This window comes from Phyllobates terribilis, unplaced genomic scaffold, assembly GCF_046119375.1.
Source record: "Phyllobates terribilis strain yellow unplaced genomic scaffold, ASM4611937v1 Scaffold_7__3_contigs__length_470593459, whole genome shotgun sequence".
Taxonomy (NCBI): domain Eukaryota; kingdom Metazoa; phylum Chordata; class Amphibia; order Anura; family Dendrobatidae; genus Phyllobates; species Phyllobates terribilis.
In genome coordinates this window covers 115,048,221-115,069,706 of record NW_027362767.1, presented here as the reverse complement: position 1 = coordinate 115,069,706, position 21,486 = coordinate 115,048,221, and the positions used below count along the sequence as shown (strand labels likewise).

The window sequence follows — 21,486 nt, the reverse complement described above, 5'->3', positions numbered from 1 at the left end:
AGTGCACTAGGATGCTTTCTGTCACAGCCCACTCCCAAAGTAGAAGGGCCCCAATATACCTTTCCCCATCTGTCACGACTCTGTTGTTGTCCCTAACACTAGGGGCGCCCTTGCTTGCCCTGTTTCCTGGATTATTTCTGATGGTGAAGACACTGGGGCCACATACCTTGTTTGAGCTCCTGGATTTGCCCTCAGTCTATTCCTACCCAGGGAAGAGGGAAGTAATAGTGTATGATAATACACCAACCAGACTAGCAAGGTAATACGTACAAAGATAAAGGAATATACCACACATACAAATATATTCACACAAACAACAGAGGTAAACACTGGGGAGTGGAGGATGGGGGGGGGAACAAAGTAGGAGAAGGAGGGGATAAACACACAACCAAAACCATGCAACAGTCTTAGAAACGCCTTCTCAAACTAAACTACAACTACCATGAAGCTAGTTCTGGCAATGACTTCTTGCCAGAGGCGAGTGTATCTCTATAAGAGGGGAGTGGCTTCTGACTCCTCTCTCTGTTGCGGTAATCCCGTGACACCATCCCTCCCAACCAGAAGGCAAGAGCGGTGGTCAGGGATCATCGAAGCTTAAGGAGAGCCATGCGTGCTCTGAGCATCCATCCCAGTAGAGCTAAAGCCTCGATCTAGAGCAGCTCTCCTCCTGAAGATGACCACAAACTCCCTGCTAGACCAGTCAGGTGGGAACCTATAAGTGAAGCCCACCCCGAAAGAGTCCTACCGCTGGATACTCTTACACTGTGTGTCACTTGTTTGTATACTGTCCAGACCTTAAAATTCTCCCATTTTAACCAGAAGGCCCAGATTAAGGGTCAGTGCTTAGATCGATTGAAAAAAGAAGTGTCTGATATGCCGGGAAACTTCATTGGGGGTCTCATGCCCAGAGTGATCAGTCACCCTAGGGTCACCATTCCTGGGGCACTTATTTGACCTCATCTGAACGGATGTCCATATAAGCCACCCAGGCGTGCACCCCGAAGCCTGCACCCAGTGTGTATTGCTTCTATCTACTACAGCCGCCCAGGTGTAACCGCTGGTGTGAACGACGCTGCACTTAATCTTCACCAAAAGGCCGAGAAGATGAATTTTGCTTTAAATTGATGTGGATTTTTGGGGAGGAATCCAAGCAGAAAATGTATGATAAATGCTCCAGGTGGAGATGCGGCCTTATGGCTGAGAGTCACGGCTGTGTGACTGTTAACAACGCAGGAAAATCATATTTATTTATTTTTTTGTGTTGGGATCAGAGTCTGCCCCGGATTATTTGCACGCTTATAGGATTTGCTATTATATGCTACTGTGCTCAAAATAGCCCGGCTTAGCTCCGTGTGCTAAATGAACGGCTTCGTAGTATTTTTATTTTTTTTTTCTACGTAATGTTTATAATAGATATTAATGAATGAATCTGAGTAAAGAAACATTTTTTGGCATAATTGTATTTTAGAAAATCTTCTCTAAATGTTATCTATTATCTCTACCGCAAGGAAAACTTTCCATTTCACTACTGTCCGTCTTCTAAAATTGCCTGCGGAGTTTACACCAAATAGTTATTTTTTATTTATTTCTTATAATTCTAATTACCATGAATTCTTTACTTTGCAGGAAATTCAGTTTTGGCTTCAATATGGACCCGGTCCCGGATACAGACTTTCTAAGCCGGTTCATTGGGACCAGTATAAAGATTACCACTATCCATGGATGCTTTCAGGGGGAGCTGTTTCATATTGATGCGGCTCGGGCCATCATTTTAGTTAAAGGTGAGTAAATGTTCTTGTGTATCTAGTCATTCTAGGATCTATACTGCAATGTGCAGAAATAATTTAAGCACATTTCTTCTGTAAGGATTGCGGATTAAAAAAAAACCAAACAAACTGGTCAATATTTCATTTTGAATGAGCAAACTGGCACAAAATCTGTAAAGCATCAGTTAGATGGGTTTATCACTGGCAGACGCAGACAGGAAAGGGCCCCTGTGACAGAGCAATATATGGGCCCTTTGCAGCCCAAGAGCTCTTAAAATCCAGAATTGCATTTGCTTTGGAGGTAGAAGTGGCCTCCTTACATCTTGGGCCCATGTGCGGCTGCACAGGTATCAGCAGTGATATGTCCGCCCCTGGGCTTTATCCAGCTCTGTGGTTAAAAAAAAAATGAACTAACAGTCAGGTAGTTGCCTGTTGTGCCCAGCGCCGATCTCTGCCACCCAAGAGCCATCACAGAACGCTCCTGCCAGCGATTCAGCCGCTTCCTCTGACATCACGTCTACAGCAGGGCCGTCGAGTCAGAGTCTTTGTCCATTTTGGTGGAGTCGGTATAAAATAGAGCAACTCCTAAAATATATAATAAATTGGGTGCAGTAGTTCAATGCAGTTTGTGGGGAATATTTTTTTCATAAGAATTTGGGAAAGTTATGAAATGTCCTATTCCTGATCTAAGGGTCTAGACCAGGGGTCTCAAACTCGGCTGGGTATATGGGCCGCACATGGAAAAAATTTGAATTTGTGGGGCCGCATTCTTTGTTCAATGTGACATTTTTAGTGATACCATGTTTTTTGTATACACCTTTTGAACATTTTTGCCGTGTTTATTTTTTTATGGCTTGGGTCGTTATGGATGTGGCGATAATAAACGTGCACTTTTTTGTGTTTACTTTAGTTTACATATAAAACAGCATTTTTAGTGCCCAATATTTTTTCATGCTTTATTTTATTTTTTATTTTTTTTACAATTTTATTTCCCCCAATTGGCCACATACAGTAATATTGTCTTACAATTAGCATCATATAGTAATAATGGAAAACATCTTGTAGTAATGTTCCCCATCCAAGTCCCCATCTTGTACTAATGTGCCCCATCCAGGTCCCCATCCTGTGGCAACGTTCTCCATCCTGGCGCCCATCTTGTACTAATGTGCCTCATCCAGGTCCCCATCTTGGGGCTATGTGCCCCATCCAGGTCCCCATCCTGTGGCAATGTTCCCCATCCAGGTCCCCATCTTGTGGCTCTGGTCCCCATCTTGTGGCTCTGGTCCCCATCTTGTGGCTCTGGTCCCCATCTTGTGGCTCTGGTCCCCATCTTGTGGCTCTGTGCCCCATCCAGGTCCCCATCTTGTGGCTCTGTGCCCCATCCAGGTCCCCATCTTGTGGCTCTGTGCCCCATCCAGGTCCCCATCTTGTGGCTCTGTGCCCCATCCAGGTCCCCATCTTGTGGCTCTGTGCCCCCTGTGCTGTTCTTCACACACATAAAATAGAAAAAAAAAAGATGATTCTCACCTGTCCTCCGTTCCCTCGGCGTCCTTCCTGCAGATGTGGCCCGCAGGCACCACAGAGTCCGACCCCTTGACGATCCCGACCTGGTCCAGGAGGAGCCGCCGACAGCAGCGCTGCATTGCCGCATAGAGACTGTCTCCCAGCACAGCATTTTCAATGTCAGCCGCCGGCCAATCAGAGGCCAGCAGCTGACATCTGCATATGGCAATGACGTCATACTCACTGCGCCGACACGCAGATATCAGCTGCTGGCCTCTGTTTGGCCAGCGGCTGGCATTGGAAATGCTGTGCTGGGAAACAGTCTCTGTGTGGCAATTCAGCGCTGCTGTCGGCGGCTCCTCCTGGACCAGGTCGGGATCGTCAAGGGGTCTGTGCCTGCGGGCCGCATAAAGCAGCCTCAGGGGCCGCATGCGGCCCGCGGGCCGCGTGTTTGAGACCCCTGGTCTAGACTTTTAGCTGAGATGAATCTGTGCTACAGTAAATTTATCACTTAAACATGAGCCGTGTATGAGGGAGTCTTAGTCGTGGAAATTGGGGAGTCGTAGGTTTGGCTTACTAACTCCACAACCCTGATCTACAGGGCGGCGGCTTCTCTTCCGCTTAGGTGGCGTCTACAGGGCGGCGGCTTCTCTTCTGCTGAGGTGGCGTCTACAGGGCGGCGGCTTCTCTTCCGCTGAGGTGGCGTCTACAGGGCGGCGGCTTCTCTTCCGCTGAGGTGGCGTCTACAGGGCGGCGGCTTCTCTTCCGCTGAGGTGGCGTCTACAGGGCGGCGGCTTCTCTTCCGCTGAGGTGGCGTCTACAGGGCGGCGGCTTCTCTTCCGCTGAGGTGGCGTCTACAGGGCGGCGGCTTCTCTTCCGCTGAGGTGGCGTCTACAGGGCGGCGGCTTCTCTTCCGCTGAGGTGGCGTCTACAGGGTGGCGGCTTCTCTTGCGCTGAGGTGGCGCCTACAGGGCGGCGGCTTTGCTTCTGCTGATGTGGCTCCTAGAGGGCGGCGGCTTCTCTTCCACTTTATTTTGATGAAGGGGTGTGACTACCAATGTCATGCTGATTGACAGCCGGGTCCTCAATGAATTATTGTGCAGCCGGCTGGGATTGTCCAGTCGTAAGTGACCCCTTTAAGGCCTAGTCAATGCTGCCAGTTTGGAGTCCGGTGATGCACAAGTGTGCACTAATTCTGGTGAGTGTAGGGGTGCCGTTAGCGCTGCAGTGAAGACTCTTCCTCGCATCCAAGCACTTTTTTGTGAGGGCTATGCATGGTCATAAAGAATTCCTTTTTGGAAAGACTAAAGGTCCATTTAACGATCAGCAACTTGTTTTGTGATCGGTGGTCCTTTAATAGCTTGTCTATACCGGCAGACCACACTTCTGATGCGTACCACTATACATAGGCTTCCATTGTTCTCGGTAGCACAAGTCCTGTTTACACAGAAAGATGCGCTGTCGAAAACTATGATCTTTCATGTAGCACAAAAGATTATTTCACCCGACAAATGAGGGTATTGCTTGTTTATTGGGTGATCGTCAGCCTGTTCAGACTGCAAGATTATTGTGAAATGAGCGTTCGCAAGACAATTGGGGGCTTTCTCTCCCTCTTTTTCTGGTGATGTCATAGATTCTGGAGAATTAAATTACTGTTAAGTCTCTAATTAGCATTATAATCATATTTATTTCAGACTAATTTGTTGTATGTTCTATTTCAGTGAAGGATTTAAGCAATGGTAAGACTTCACCGGGAGCCAAACTGTTTTTTGGAAACGTTATTCTGAAAGGTATTGTGTGTGTTCCCCCCCCTGTTTCTCAATGCTCAGTAAAATCTGTATTCAGTGAAGACAGATTATTACATTCCTGAGAGAGGAGAGGACAGATATTACGGATAAGATTCTATATATAAGAAGGGATCTAGAGGCAGAGTCCCTCCCTCCTGTTCGCCCACCTGGCAGAGAAAGAAGCAGATTTCTCTCATGTCGCTGGACACCCCTGGGCCATTAGTGCCTTTAACATGGAGTGATAATGCAGACGTTCTGTGTATTCTTTGCGACTTGTTGTGGACTGCAGGGAGCTCAGAGGGTAACTTCTGTCTTTGGTTTGTGTTGCTATTTTAATTTCTGTATCTTTGTTCCACACTATCAGTTATAAAGTTCACCTTCACCTGGTTTACCTCCCTGTTCTCTGCTTCTGTAGTGCTATTTTGATTCTTTGGTTTCTGATCTATGCTCATGTTCTGACCACCCACTTGCTTTCTTATTGTGACCTTGACTTAGGCCTTCTGGTAACGACCCCACTTGATGACCCTTCTTACTGTCTAGGAGACTAGAAGCAGAACTTGTCTGATCACCTCTGCTACATAGAGGTGATGAACAGATCACCTCTATGTAGCAGAAATGTTCCTGTGCTATGAGCGCTGACCACTAGGTGGAGCTCATAGCGATCAGCACATGACAACCACTGGAGTCTGCTGCAGACCCAGTGTTGTCATGCCCGCGCATCGGTGACCCGCGATCACGTGACGGGGTCACCGATGGGCGGGGCTAAGGACGCGCTCCTGGCGCTGCGATGTTAAATGCCGCTGTCAGAGATTGACAGCGGCATTTAACATGTTAACAGCCGCTGGTGGATCGCAATTCCACCCGCGGCTGTTGTGGGCACATGTCAGCTGTAATAATCAGCTGACGTGCCCGGTTCAGTGCGGGCTCATCGCCGGAGCCCTCACTGAACCGGGGGTTACAGCCTGGTGCGTACTAATACGTCCCAGGCTGTAAAGGCGTTTTAAAGGAATAAAAATCTGAAAAATCACTATTTATTTTTTTCAAAAGGTTTTGGTTATTTCCTGAAAAAAATGTCAACATTGCTTGTAAAAGTTGAAAGTCGGGCAGGAAGTGCACTCGGGTTATGATAAATAAACAGCTTTATTATACAATAGGTTCTCTGGTCAGGGCCCCACTTGGCCGGGGGTCCACCCGCTGTCATCCTCCGCCTTCAACTGCATCTCCTTCTTCTCTCCACTGATTGGCTGACAGATGATCCTACACCTCTGATTGGTGCAGAGCTCTCAATAAATTGCCCTTACTCTTCAGACAAACAAGACGCACATAAAAAACCCCACATGTTGGCTCCCTGGGCACTGTCAGATACCCAATTTCTCGGAAAATGTGAAAATTACTGCTAAGCTTTTAAACCTTCTAGTATTCTAAAAAATAAGGGACATGTATAAAATGATGGCAATATTAAGTAGTAAAGTTATGGAATTGTGGAAATCACAGGATTCATGGCATATAAATGATGGAAAAATGTTAACAAAATTTTCAAAACCTCTCGATTTTATTCAGTACCTAATATGAGCAACACACAGAGAAATCCCGGCACTTAGAGCCAAGACTGTATCAGTGAGGTTATTAATGGTCATCTGAGAAATGTACTTGGGCAAATCATCAAGATCCGCTGCTGGCAGCTTCCTTAGTAATTGCCCATCAATGATATCCCAGATGTGCTCAATGGGAGACAAGTCAAAAGACCCTGTAGGTCGTGGTAGCAGTTTTAGGCCTCACAGGCTGCTCACAGTAACACGAGCAACATGCGACCTCATGTTTTCTCATGTATTCTAAAGGCTTATTCCAATCTTCAAGATGAGAATTGTCTGTCGCAGCAAAAACTTTTTTGCAATTTAAAAATTTTTTAACCTTTCTTGAGATATTAACAATTTTCTCAGCAGCATATTGGCCGGCTACCGCTGCTATGTAGCTTGTAAGCACTGCACTAATGCTGACTAGGATTAGGAGCGAAAAGCAGGCTCCAACGATCCTGGCCAGCTTTAAAACAGTGCTTACAAGCTCATTAGAAAAGCTTATAAGTACTGCGCCTGCTGGGCCACTGCTGCTAGACAGAGGTGGTGGTCGGTCTCCTAGGAACAAGGTGCAAATAAAAGAAGAATATTTTAATATGCAGTAAATTGCCAAAGTGCTTGTTTTTACTAGCTTTACACTATGAAGATGGAAATAGCCCATTAAGATGCTGTTTGCAGTCAGTTTATTAAAACATTTCCTTTAACCAAGCCTTTAATGTAATATTTTAAAATCCACGGACTGTTGGACATGTACCTTCAGCTTGTGTTCTTTATTTTTTTTAGTGGAAACTGAAGAAGACCCTTCAGATCGTGTTGATCCAGAACAAGTTGATGACAGGTAGAACACTGTACCCAATATACTTTTTTGTAAAATATACAGTACCAGTCAAAGGTTTGGACACACTGTTCCTGCAATGTTTGCTTTTATTGGAATGTACACATAGTAGATTCAGACTGAAGGCAGCAAAACCGCAAAGGAACACGCGTGTAAAACAAGGAGTAAAGAAACCCATATGAAACCAGCCATAATGTGTTAAACCTAAGTACCCCCTTTAACTCTAATTATGGCTTTACACTCCTTTTGGCAAACTCTACAGCTTTATCAGGCGGTCACCTTCAATGGCTTCCAGCAGTTGTGATGGAGTTCCCTGAGGTGCTGAGCTCTTGTTGGCTGTTTTGCCTTCACTCTGTGGTCCAGCTCATCCCATACCAACTCATCCCAATCGTCCTTTGTCACCCCCTGACGAAGGACGCTTGTCCAAAACGCGCGTCGGGGCTGTACTCCACGGTGCCACCTACAAAGCTGGACCAACAATGCAGGTATAAAACTCTTTTTTTCGTACGGGTTATGATACCATGGTCTTGACATTGGTATTAACACCTAGACATAGTTATTAAAATCCATACATATGGTGCACGCGAATGGTCATTTGAATTATTATGTGGTTTACTTGGGTATCACATGTGCATCATATGCTATGGGTCATAAGTGAACAATCTATGATCATCTAATCAGGTTACCTGTCATTCACATGTTTTTTCTTTTTCCTGCTACAATTTTCTCTTTATGTTGAGTCCTGCATAAGGATTGGAGTGCGTTAGTCACATAAATGAATTTGTCGTGTTTATGCTTGGCCCTGCAGTGCGGTCATGCTGGTGCATGTAGTGCCACCTAACCATAACTTCTAAATGAAGGTTTTTTATGATTAATTATCTTTGTCTCTCTTTTTGACCTATGATTCGGTGGTTCTCCCTTTGTTATATGTCTTACTGAATGGTCTGCCATTCTATATTGGTCCATACAGTAAGCACATGATTCTTTGTGGACCTGATCATCTGTGGGTCGGAATATGGTTATTTGTTTGTGCTGCTACATTCAGTGTTTCGTGTATCTTACCATGTCAGTTAGGTTGAGGTTGGGTGATTGTGGAGACCGTGTCATCTGATGCAGCCTCCATCCCTCTCCTTCTTGGTCACAAAGTCATTACATAGCCTGGAGGTGTGTTGGATCATTGTCCTGTTGTATGACAAATGATGGTCCCACTAATTGTAAACTGGATATGATGACATGTCGTTGCAGAATGCTGTAGTAACCATGCTGGCTAAGGGTGAATTGAATTTAGAATAAATTACCTGCAATGTCACCAGCTAAGCACCCCCACACCATCATGCCTCCCCCTCCATGCTTCACGGTGAGCACCACGCATGATCAAACCATCCGCTCTCCCTCTCTGTGTCTCACAAAGACATGGCGGTTGGTTCCAAAATTGTGAACTTTTGACTCCTCAGACCACAGTACAGATTTCCACTTATCTAAGGTCCAGTCCTTGTGTTGCTTGGCAAATCTCTTTTTTGCTTACAGTCCTTTAATTCTTGATACTTAACAGTAATTCGACCATATTGGTCTGCTTCTCACAGTCTCCTCTGGACAGTTGCTGTTGAGGTGTGTCTGCTACTTAATGTCTGTGCATCATTTATGAGGGCTGTTTTCTGAGGCACTGTCATGAGGCGAGATCTTACATGGAGTCCCAGACCGAGGAAGATTGATAGTCATCTTGTGTGTCTTCCATTTTCTAATAATTGTGCCAACAGTTCTTGCCGTCTCACCATGATGCTTGACCACAATTATTGTGTCCCTGATGTCATTAGACAGCTCTTTGGTTTTGTCCATGGTGGAGAGGTTGGAGTGTGATTGAGTGTGTGGACAGGTGTCTTTTATACAGGTAACGAGTTCAAACAGATGCAATTAATACAGGTAATGAGTGCAGAGTAGGTGGGCTTCTTAAAGATAAACTAACAGGTCTGTGAGATACAGATTTCTTGCTGGTTGGTAGGTGATCAAAGACTTACTCCATGCAATAAAATGCAATTTAATTATTTAAAAATCATACAATGTGATTTTTCTGGATTTTTTTTTTTAGATTGTGTCTCTCACAGGTGAAGTGTACCTACGATAAAAATTACAGATCTCTCCATTCTTTGTAGGTGGTAAAAATTGCAAAATCGGCAGTGTATGACCGTAGTAGTACAGCAACTAGAAAGAGTGAGAGTGACCATGAAGTTTATGACCTTAGTAGAGTGGCAGCTAGGAAGAGTGAGAGTGACCATGAAGTTTATGACCTTAGTAGAGCGGCCGCTAGGAAGAGTGAGAGTGACCATGAAGTTTATGACCTTAGTAGAGCGGCCGCTAGGAAGAGTGAGAGTGACCATGAAGTCTATGACCTTAGTAGAGTGGCGGAAGAGTGAGAGTGACCATGAAGTATATGACCTTAATAGAGTAGCAGCTAGGAAGAGTGAGAGGGACCATGAAGTATATGACCTTAGTAGAGTGGCGGAAGAGTGAGAGTGACCATGAAGTATATGACCTTAGTAGAGTGGCAGCTAGGAAGAGTGAGAGGGACCATGAAGTATATGACCTTAGTAGAGTGGCAGCTAGGAAGAGTGAGAGTGACCATGAAGTATATGACCTTAGTAGAGCTGCAGCTAGGAAGAGTGAGAGTGACCATGAAGTATATGACCTTAGTAGAGCGGCAGCTAGGAAGTGTGAGAGTGACCATGAAGTCTATGACCTTAGTAGAGCGTCTGCTAGGAAGAGTGAGAGTGACCATGAAGTCTATGACCTTAGAGCGGCCGCTAGGAAGTGTGAGAGTGACCATGAAGTCTATGACCTTAGTAGAGCGGCAGCTAGGAAGAGTGAGAGTGACCATGAAGTCTATGACCTTAGTAGAGCGGCAGCTAGGAAGAGTGAGAGTGACCGATACCTATGACTATAGTAGAGCAAAAAACTATGAGGGTGTTTTTGGCATAAAACAGAGGCTCAAAAGTAACTGTAAGGTGAACAAAGTGATCCATCCATAATAAAGCTGTGAAGAGGGAAGGAAATGTCACTGTGTCTAGTGCTGTTTTTATCAGTTTTTTGGGTACAGACCAGGGACCATGGCATGACTGTTCACATTGCTTTATCGTGCCTGTGTCAGGAGTCAACATGTAAATGCCGAAAATGAAAATATTTCCTTGACAAATATTTTTCTTCTAGTTCTCACACAAACTCAAGGTATCTTTTTTTTATGTTGTCTTCTGAAAAAGTGACCTTTAACCCAGAGCACTGACACTTCTCTAAAAAGAAAAAAATACAATAAAAAGCAATCAAAATATTGTATATACTCCAAAATGCTATAAATAAAACTGCAGACCGCGAAGCAGAAAACAAGCCTGCACACCACCCCATTGATGGAGGAAAAAAAACTTTTAGGCTATGTGCCCACGTTGCCTTTATGAAGCAGAAAATTTCTGCTGCATAAATGCAAGTCCTCTCCCGGAAAAACGCATGCGGAATTCCGCACGCGTTTATCGCGCATTTTTCGCGCGTTTATCACGCGTTTTCCACATGTGGAATTGCCTTGCGTTTTTTATGCATTGGACTAAGGCAATTCCGCTTGCGGAAACGCAAAATTAAATGACATGCTGCGGATTTTTGAACGCGGCATAAACGCTGCGGAAAAATCCGCAGCATGTGCATAGAAGTTGCGGAATCCCATTGGGGACCATGGGGTGCGGATATACATGCGTTTTTCAAGCGTTTACACTGCGGAAATTCCGCAGCATATACGCTTGAAAAATGCTACGTGGGCACACAGCCTTAGAGGCTCGGAAAATGGCGACACATATCAACTGTTCAGTTCTGAATTTTTTTCACTACTTAAATAAATATAAGAAAAAAATCTATGGAAGTTTGGTATTGCCATAACCATACCGACCTGGAGAATCATGTTGACAGATCAGATTTACCATACAATGAATGCTGTAAAAAAAAACCTTCAGAATTGCTTGTTTTTTTTTTTTTCTGCAATTTCACTGCATTTGGAATTTTTTCGCTATTTTCCAGTACATTGACTGGTGTCACTCAATACTACAATTCGTCCTGCAAAAAACAAGCCCTCAAACTGCTATGTTGACTGAAAAAAAAATAGAAAAGTTATGACACTTGGAAGAAGGGGAGGAAACCAAAACTGACATGAAGGGGTTTAAAGGGAAGACCTCATCAAAATAACCCGCTGTTCAACTTAGATTTTTGTGTTCCTTGTATCTTTATTAAAAACTAAAAATAGTAATTTAGCAGTCTTCACATTGACTTTGTTAGACTCATTCCTCCTGTCCTTTCAGGAAGAGTTTTCATCAGCCTCCCTTATCATCCGAGTCAGGATTACAATGAGTTATAGCACCTCTATAGACAGCTGATAACACAAGATTCATCACAGCTGACCTTGCTCTACTTGCACAATGACCTTTGCACACGCTCATTCAATGCGTCTGTTCAATGCTGCTAATGTGTGTGTGTGTGCGCGTTTCCTACAACAGCAAGTTAGTGTAAAAAGTACTGCACTGGCCAGTGTGAAAACTGCAAGATTTCTATTTTTTACTTATAAAGTTTGTGATATTAAAAAAATAAAACGGAAACTTGATGTATTCATAATCTTGACAACACATAGTAACCCTTTTTCATACAATTTTTCAGCACTGGTGACGTGATATCAGAAGATGACATTAAACCGGCCCTAATGCCTGAAAAGGTTGAGGCTTCGGCTCTTCAAAATGTGAAAGAAAGTGACGTACAGATCCCAAACTATTCAGGTATGTTATATTAAAGATTCATATAGGAGTGACTACTAAAGGATAGTCCATCAATATCAAAGTAGTGAACAATCCCTGTAAATGTCTACAAAGGGTAAATAGCAACAATTACGCAGTATTTTGAAGAAGACATTTCATTCACGTCAGAGTTTTCAATCAGGCCTCCTTCACACCTCCGCACAGAACACGTCCGTGAAAAAATGGTACCAGTATAATCAGTGTTTCCCATCAGTGTGTCATCCGTGTGTCCGTTTTCCCCATCAGTGTGTCATCCGTGTGTCCGTTTTCCCCATCAGTGTGTCATCCGTGTGTCCGTTTTCCCCATCAGTGTGTCATCCGTGTGTCCGTTTTCCTCATCAGTGTGTCATCCGTGTGTCCGTTTTCCCCATCAGTGTGTCATCCGTGTGTCCGTTTTTCCCATCAGTGTCATCCGTGTGTCCGTTTTCCCCATCAGTGTGTCATCCGTGTGTCCGTTTTCCCCATCAGTGTGTCATCCGTGTGTCCGTTTTCCCCATCAGTGTGTCATCCGTGTGTCCGTTTTCCCCATCAGTGTGTCATCCGTGTGTCCGTTTTCCCCATCAGTGTGTCATCCGTGTGTCCGTTTTCCCCATCAGTGTGTCATCCGTGTGTCCGTTTTCCCCATCAGTGTGTCATCCGTGTGTCCGTTTTCCCCATCAGTGTGTCATCCGTGTGTCCGTTTTCCCCATCAGTGTGTCATCCGTGTGTCCGTTTTCCCCATCAGTGTGTCATCCGTGTGTCCGTTTTCCCCATCAGTGTGTCATCCGTGTGTCCGTTTTCCCCATCAGTGTGTCATCCGTGTGTCCGTTTTCCCCATCAGTGTGTCATCCGTGTGTCCGTTTTCCCCATCAGTGTGTCATCCGTGTGTCCGTTTTCCCCATCAGTGTGTCATCCGTGTGTCCGTTTTCCCCATCAGTGTGTCATCCGTGTGTCCGTTTTCCCCATCAGTGTGTCATCCGTGTGTCCGTTTTCCCCATCAGTGTGTCATCCGTGTGTCCGTTTTCCCCATCAGTGTGTCATCCGTGTGTCCGTTTTCCCCATCAGTGTGTCATCCGTGTGTCCGTTTTCCCCATCAGTGTGTCATCCGTGTGTCCGTTTTCCCCATCAGTGTGTCATCCGTGTGTCCGTTTTCCCCATCAGTGTGTCATCCGTGTGTCCGTTTTCCCCATCAGTGTGTCATCCGTGTGTCCGTTTTCCCCATCAGTGTGTCATCCGTGTGTCCGTTTTCCCCATCAGTGTGTCATCCGTGTGTCCGTTTTCCCCATCAGTGTGTCATCCGTGTGTCCGTTTTCCCCATCAGTGTGTCATCCGTGTGTCCGTTTTCCTCATCAGTGTGTCATCCGTGTGTCCGTTTTCCTCATCAGTGTGTCATCCGTGTGTCCGTTTTCCCCATCAGTGTGTCATCCGTGTGTCCGTTTTCCCCATCAGTGTGTCATCCGTGTGTCCGTTTTTCCCATCAGTGTGTCATCCGTGTGTCCGTTTTTCCCATCAGTGTGTCATCCGTGTGTCCGTTTTTCCCATCAGTGTGTCATCCGTGTGTCCGTTTTTCCCATCAGTGTGTCATCCGTGTGTCCGTTTTCACCATCAGTGTGTCATCCGTGTGCTGTACGTGTTTTTCACAGACCCATAGACTTGTAATCACCCTTGTCATCTGTGCTGCTAGAAAAACAATGGACAGGTCTATGTAAAAACCGGGACATGTGCATAACAGCATAGATTGCAATGGGCATGAATGCTAGCCGTGAAAAAACATATCCCAGGCGTACTGGAAACACGGATGTGTGAAGACGGCCTAAGTCTGGATTCACATGTGTATATATGTTTTGTGGTCCGGATCACGATGTATGGACTGGCCGCGGGTCTCCTGCGCGGAGTTTGACAGCCTCACGTATGCCTACTTAGCTTTCGCGTTGGGATCATGAGACCCGCGGCCAGTCCCTACATCGCGCTCTGTACTTGGAGCGCAGAGCTTAGTGGTGTGAATGCGGCACTACTTCTGTTGTATACATGGCTTAGGCTATAATTCCAGGTGCCAGTGGGAGAAAAAAAAGTCGAGCAGGAGCTTGTGACATGAGGTGACAACAAATCCACAACACTTCACTGAAAAAGGGTCACATTTACCAATGCATGGTTAAAATAGCGGTCCCTTCAGGCCTCAATTATATATAATGGCGTCGTCACCGGTGCGAAATACTGATCAAAAATGCACTTGCACCCCTCCCATCCATGAGAAGGTGCATGCTTGTAAGACTGGTACTTGTAGTGCCCCATTCTGGCTAGCAGCCCATTGGTCACCCACATACTATAGTGTTGGATTCTACTGTATGTAGATACTATTAGGCGGACTGTCTGTAAATTGATGATTAAGGTGTTTTGCTTGTATAGTTTACTTGCATAGTGTAGGATAGCCATGTGACCGATGGACTGTAAGCCAGCATGGTGCACTACACGTACTCATGTGACAAGCACCTATACCAGCCATAGACTTCAATAAGCAAGTCTCATCTGAACTATGGAAGGGACTAGTGCTTGCTGCAATATCTTTTCACACGAACATTTGGTCTGTAATGAAAACAATCAGCTGTATTGAATACAGTGGCATGTAAAAGTTTGGGCACCCCTGGTCAAAATTACTGCTATTGTGAACAGTTAAGCAAGTGTAACCCCTTCACGACCTTGGACGCATCCATATGTCCGGTCTTTAGGTGCTTACCAACCTTGGAAGTATGGATACGCCTAGGCAACTTTGCGCACACAGAAGGGCCCGATCGTTGCTATGGCGACCCGATATAGTCATGACGACATCCAGGTCACCAGAGCTAGCAAACTTGCTACACCAAGCTCCGAGCATGATGTAGCAAGTTTGTCTGTCAGTGCAGCGCTGACAGTTTGTACAGCATAGGAAAGCTCCTGCATCCCCTATGCTTTTACAAGCGATCAGCCTGCAAGAAGTGAAAGTCCCATCGTAGGAAAAAGTAAAAATAAATCGTAAAAACATTAAAAAAAATCACAAAATAATTAAAAAATATATATTGTACCTATAAATAAAATGGTTTTTATGAAAAATTATATAAACAAAAAAAGTGCAAACATTTAGGATCGTCGCGTCCAGAATGACCTGACCTATAAAATCGTCCCGCTATACAGCTCCATCAGCAGAAAAAGAAAAATTCACACTTGCCTTTATGAGTTATGCAGTTAGGCACACCTCTAAACATCGTTTTGGGTAACATAAAGATTCCTTCACTTGGTAGCTGCCGCTCCAGTGTACGGTGTAGATAATTTTTCCTTCCCGGATAATCCCTTCCACGTGGATGTATAAAAAAGCAAAGAATGGGGTTTTCTGGCTGGTGCTTCTGTTCCATCGGGGGAAATTGACTAATAAATGATGTGGTCCAGTTTCACTTATTTACCCTTGTGTACAAAACTGACAAGTTTTCAGCAAATACAAAAATTACATTCTTGCCACAAAAATGTCATGTTTTCCAGTACGTCCCCCAGGACAGCACACATGGAGGTAGTCCTTCCTTGACCTATGACGGGACAGGATCACAGAGAGGTTAAAAGGCCCGTCCCACCTCCACCCTCCAGTGTTTTTTCCTATCCTTTGCAGGACAGATGCAGGAGAGGAGTGCGCATCAGAGCGAAGATTACCTGGGAGGTCAGGGGGATCAATCTCCTTCCTTCCCTCTGTGAAGAGGCTTCGGGCTGATACCTCACTGGGCGGGGGTCCCTCAGCCAGGTCAGTAGAGCAGTGCCTCCTGGCTTCACCGCTTCCCTCAGTGAAGGACTCTCGGCATCAAGCTGCATGTGCTCCAAGGTGAAGCTTCCTTCTACGGACTCAGCGGGATTGGGGGGTCTTGGCCTTCCTTTCCCTCTGTCAAGCATTTCGGGGCCGACCCCTTTCTGGGCTGAGGTCCCTCAGCCAGCAGCCAGCCTGTGCATCATTCCCAGTGTGACGCCGCTTCCCTCCATGATGGGCTCTCGGCATTACCAGCTCCCCCTGTTCTTCTAATGGGTGTGGAACCAGCACAGGTAAGTGTACGGTAGATGGGCTAGGCTTCTGGGTGATAACTAGCTTCATGCCTTATGCCAAAGCTGGGCCTAGAGCCCCGTGTGCTAAAGTTTGACTTCAGTTAGTCGCATGTCATGGCTGCACAGGGCCTCATTATTGGGCTTCACAGTTTGACTTATGCCAAGCATGTTTGTCTCTATGTATGGTGGAATAAACACATGCTTCACTATTGTCTGCACACCAGTATCCGTCTAAAGGACACATTATCTCCATGAAGTCTGCCCTCCAGCTGCTCCTCATTAAAGTGGCTCCTTCAGGTGGGACTAGTCTGACAATTGAGGTGTACTACTCAGTTTATTCGGAGTTCAGATGAATTACTCTTGAAACGGAGTCTAGTCTCTTGTCTAGCGCCTTCAAACACAGCTCTAGTCTGTGCCTCTTAGTGCCTCTCTACCTCTTAGTGCCTCATGGTACCCCATGGTGCCTCATGGTACATCATAGTGCCTCATGGCGCTGCATAGTGCCTCATGGTACCTCAGCATACCTCATAGTGCCTTGTGGTACATCATTGTGCATCAGTGTGCCTTGCGGTACATCATTGTACCTCTCTGCATCAGTATGCCTTATAGTGCCTCATTGTACTTTATAGGGCCTCTGTGCCTGTGGCTTTGTGCCTATGGCTTATGCCCCAGGACGCTGGCATCGTGCCTCGTACCTTGTGTCTCCAGCCCACCTTTTCACACTTTGCTTCTGGCCTCGATTCTGGTTATAAAGTCTTCATATTTCTGGACCCAGATCCAGCTTCCTTTGCCTCAATCTTTGCATCTGGGCTTAGCCAGAGGAACAACTATGATCTGATTGGCCTAGTATTTTGTTTGGAACAGGGATCTCAATTCATCTACTGCCTTTAAGTACTGAAGTTGTGGTGGAAAGGACACCCATGTCTATTGAGTTTATCCTATAAAATGACATACTACTGTTCCGGGGAGTAGAGAAACCCACGAGATAGATGCTAATCATGTTGGGGGAAAGAATCCTTCCCGACTCCCCATACGGCGATTGGTCTAGTTTCCTAGATCATCCTCCTGTTAAAGATTCTAGTCCCATAGTCTATAATATTTTATGTTTATCAAGGAGGGTATCTCGACCCTCTTTTTGTACTTTTGTTGTGAGTCAACAGTACAGCATGATATGGCAGAAGACCCCGTACTCTCACTAGTGCTACAGCAGTCAGGCGCCTACAATAAAGAATCTGTATCTGGGGTTCTTACCGTTAAGTCCCCGTTATAGTCCCACTGCCTCACAGCAGATAGTTTCTTCCCATCACAGAGGGAGATTATCATTCCTCTAGCTACAGAGGAGGATCCCTGTCACGGGTGCAGTCCGGAGGTACAAATATCACTGAGAAGACCTTTTAGGCCTTTATTTTCTCCAGGCCGAGCCCAAGTTTGATAACTGGTCCTGGATATATTAAAATAAATAAAATTATACATAATGCAAACGTCAACATGAAATTTCTGGAATAGTTACTTGTATAGAGGCATTTTCTAAAGGATATTCTCTTGTGGGAAGAGGTTCTTACCAGTCCCCAGAGTTTTACCAAGGTCCTGGATTATGAATCAGATGTGAATATGACATGATATATGGCACAACCAATGGTAAGGGCATTTATTTAGGCCACTGTCCTTAATTTCAGAGCCCAGACTCTGTGTCGTTAACATCGGCACCACAGTGGGGGTGATCTACGCTTCTCTATCAGGGGTTCTGATGAGGAGCCCAGCATTGGTAATGGCAGGGGATGTTACCTGCCAGCCTGCATAGTCATTAGTTTCAATAATATCCAGCCCTTAAGGCCTAGAGATCTAGAGAGTAGATGTCTGTGGGCTCCTGTTTGCATTGCACATATACATCAGACACTCGTTATGGTGATTTATCTTTGCAGATCTCTTTACTTGTCTATATTTCTTCTGATCGTTCAGATCTTTTCTATATCTGGCCTGGTTCCTGCCCAGGACTTTAGTCCCTGGAGGCTTCTGTACCCACCCTGGTGCTATTGATTTGGTATTTCTCCTTTCGTGCTGTCCTGAGGGACGTACTGGAAAAAGGGCATTATTCTTACCGTTAATTCTGTTTCCAGGTAGTCCCTCAGGACAGCACCCTTATTTCCCTCCCTTATTTTTATCTTTGGGCTGGCTCGGGATCGGTCGTTCGTTCGTCTGGTCGCCATGGCTCTGGGTTGAGCTGGAGCTGTTAAAGTGGTTCTTATGAGTTTCTAGTGGCTCTTATAGACCATTTGCATCCATCCTTCGGTGGTAATTGGTAAAAACACTGGAGGGTGGAGGTGGGACGGGCCTTTTAACCTCTCTGTGATCCTGTCCCGTCATAGGTCAAGGAAGCTTCCTCCTATCGTGCTGTCCTGAGGGACTTCTTGAAACAGAATTAACGGTAAGAATAATTCCCTTTTTTATGTCTCAGTAATAAAATTCTGTGGGGCACCTATGGGTTAAAAATACTCATTGCACCCCTAGATAAATTCCTTAGGAAGTGGAGTTTCCAATATGGGGTCACCTGGGTTTTTTTCTGCTGTTCTGGCTCCTCAATGGCTCGGCTAATGGAGCCAAAATCTGTAGCGCTGCTTCCCATCTGATACCCACCGTGTGCTCGAACAGTAGTGTACAACCACATATGGGGTATCACTGTATTTTAGTGGAAAAAAATAAAAATTTTTGTTCTTACAACTAGAAGTTAAAAATGCTCAGTACACCCCTAGATAATGTATCAGGCTTGTTTAGATTTTCTTTTGAATACTTCAGATGCTGAATTTTATGGTGAAGACACAGGAGAGGTTTTCTTCTAATGACTCTTCCATGAAGGCCATATTTGTGCAGGTGTATCTGAACAGTAGAACAATGTACCACAACTCCAGAGTTTCCTAAATCTTTCTGAAGGTCTTTTGCAGTCAAGCGGGGGTTCTGATTTGCTTCTCTAGCAATCCTACGAGCAGCTCTCACTGAAATTTTGCTTTGTCTTCCAGACCTTATCTTGACCTTCACTGTTCCTGATAACTGCCATTTCTTAATGACATTTCAAAATGAGGAAAAGGGCAACTTGAAAACACTTTGCTATCCTCTTATAGCCTTCTCCTGCTTTGTGGGTCTCCAACATTTTCATTTTCAGAGTGCTAGGCAGCTGATTAGAAGAACTTGTGGCTGCTGTTTTTTGCTCCAAGTTAGAGGAGGCTGGGTTTTTATAAAGCTGGGACATTTGCATCACCTGGCCTTTCCTAATGGTGATCGTGAACAAGTCTTAAATCTAACAGGCTAATTAAGGTCTGAAACCTTGGTCAAAGTTATCTGAGCACACACATCTGTAAGGGTGCCCAAACTTTTGCATTGGCCCATTTTCCTTTTTGTTATTTTTAAAATGTAAAAAATGACAATAAGAAAAGGAAATGTGTCATCTTAAACTTCAGGGCTTTTAGAGATCATTTCATCGTCAACTTGCTTAACTGTTCACAAACTTTTACATGCCACTATAAAGTTGGTCCGAGTGATTTCAGTTTTTTCATGGAGAGCACCAAGACTAAAAATACATTCTTATCCCTATGAAAACCATTTTACCGTCCATAGTCGCAGTGAATCCTAGAGCACATTCCAATACCCCAATTGTGGATGAACCGTGGGATTCTTCAGTATCAGCATTGGCCGTGAGATTTTTAACAATATCTGTAGGGTAAATTGACAAGGGCTGCATATTTGAGTTTGGGATAGCATGTCAATTTAAGGCCTCATTCAGATGTCCGATTTTCACAGGGGCTGTGCACATGTCCATGTTTTCCAGACCGACTGGTTAGAAAAAAAATAAGAGACCTGTCAGTTTTTGATCTGAGTCACGGATCGATATTACCCATACAAGTCTATAGGTTCATGAAAAATGAGAAAATCACTGCTGGTAAAAACGGACCTACTGACCAAACACTGATCCTTTTTTGGCATAATGCACAATGTGGATATGTAGCAGGAACTGGATCTGATATGGGGATGTGCAGCCCAGGCTGTTTAACTCCTTGCATGCCATTAGTCCAGCATATAACGAGTTTTGCAGAGGCAAAGGGCTCCCTCTGTCACCAAACGAACCCCCCCCCACACCCTCACATGCTGATGTGACAAGTATGGAATCCATTTCCAACTCCAATTCCCAAAAATTTGGGATGCTGTGTGAAAAGTTACAAAAAAAAACCAAGAATGCAATAGTTTGTAAATCTTATTTTAATGAATTTAACGGCCTTCACCTCAATCTCGAGCCATGGCGACTTGGTGGATGCACCATCTGTAGAAAGATCGATCTTGTGCAAGCCTAAATAGGTCCACCAGGGTCTTCTCCATCGTTTTCTTGACCGTATCAAGCCATCGGTCTCCTGTTTTTCCTCTTCACCTTGTTCCTTCTCATTTTCTGACCATGATGTCGTTCTCTAGTGATTTTCTCTCTTCGTATGATGTTTCCAAAGGATAAATTATTTCCAATGGGACATAAAACACAGATCAGAAGGTGAAAGTTTGAAATTTTTTCCATTTCTTTTGAAAAAATTAATTAATTTCGAAATTGACGACAGCAACACATCTCAAAAAAGTTGGGCCATGTCTACCATTGTGTATCATCCCCCTTCCTACAACAGTCTGTAAATTTCTGGGAAGTGAGGAGACAATTGCTGGAGCTTTGGGAGAGGAACGTTGTCCCATTCTTGTCTGATGTAGGATCTTGCTGCTCCTCAGTACTGGGTCTTATTTATCAGATATTTCATAATGCGTCACATGTTTTCTATTTGTTGAAAGGGGTGAAAGCGGACAACCCTTTTATTGAAATGATATTTAAAAGCAAGTATCTTTTTTTTTTTTTTTTTTTATTGCAGGTGACGAAGACCTAAATTATATTCTGATAGACCAGTTCCAACCAATGTTTGGACCAGCAGTAAGTAAATATATATTGGTAATTTTTTTTAAGAAGTTATTAGTGGATTCAAAAAGCCATAAACTAGGTAGTTAGCTTAGTGTATAATCATATGTTCCATAAAAATATGATCTTGCCACTTATTTAAAAAAAACAAACAATAACCAACAGTAAGTAATTTCCCAAACCCCTAATATTATGGATCTTCTTCACTCTTGCACTTTTTGCACTTTTAATTCACTTTT

General features: G+C 44.5%; 1 protein-coding gene across 1 annotated transcript in view; it reads left to right on the top strand.

The window, feature by feature from the left end:
* Positions 1-1,637: 1,637 nt before the first annotated feature.
* LOC141152926 (piRNA biogenesis protein EXD1-like) overlaps positions 1,638-21,486 on the top strand; it is a 107,472-nt gene continuing 87,623 nt past the window's right edge. The window contains exons 1-5 of the mRNA XM_073637568.1: positions 1,638-1,781; positions 4,991-5,059; positions 7,414-7,468; positions 12,146-12,261; positions 21,204-21,262. Of these exons, the coding sequence (XP_073493669.1) occupies positions 1,649-1,781; positions 4,991-5,059; positions 7,414-7,468; positions 12,146-12,261; positions 21,204-21,262 (432 nt within the window). The 5' untranslated portion in view covers positions 1,638-1,648. The remainder of the gene's footprint in view (positions 1,782-4,990; positions 5,060-7,413; positions 7,469-12,145; positions 12,262-21,203; positions 21,263-21,486) is intronic.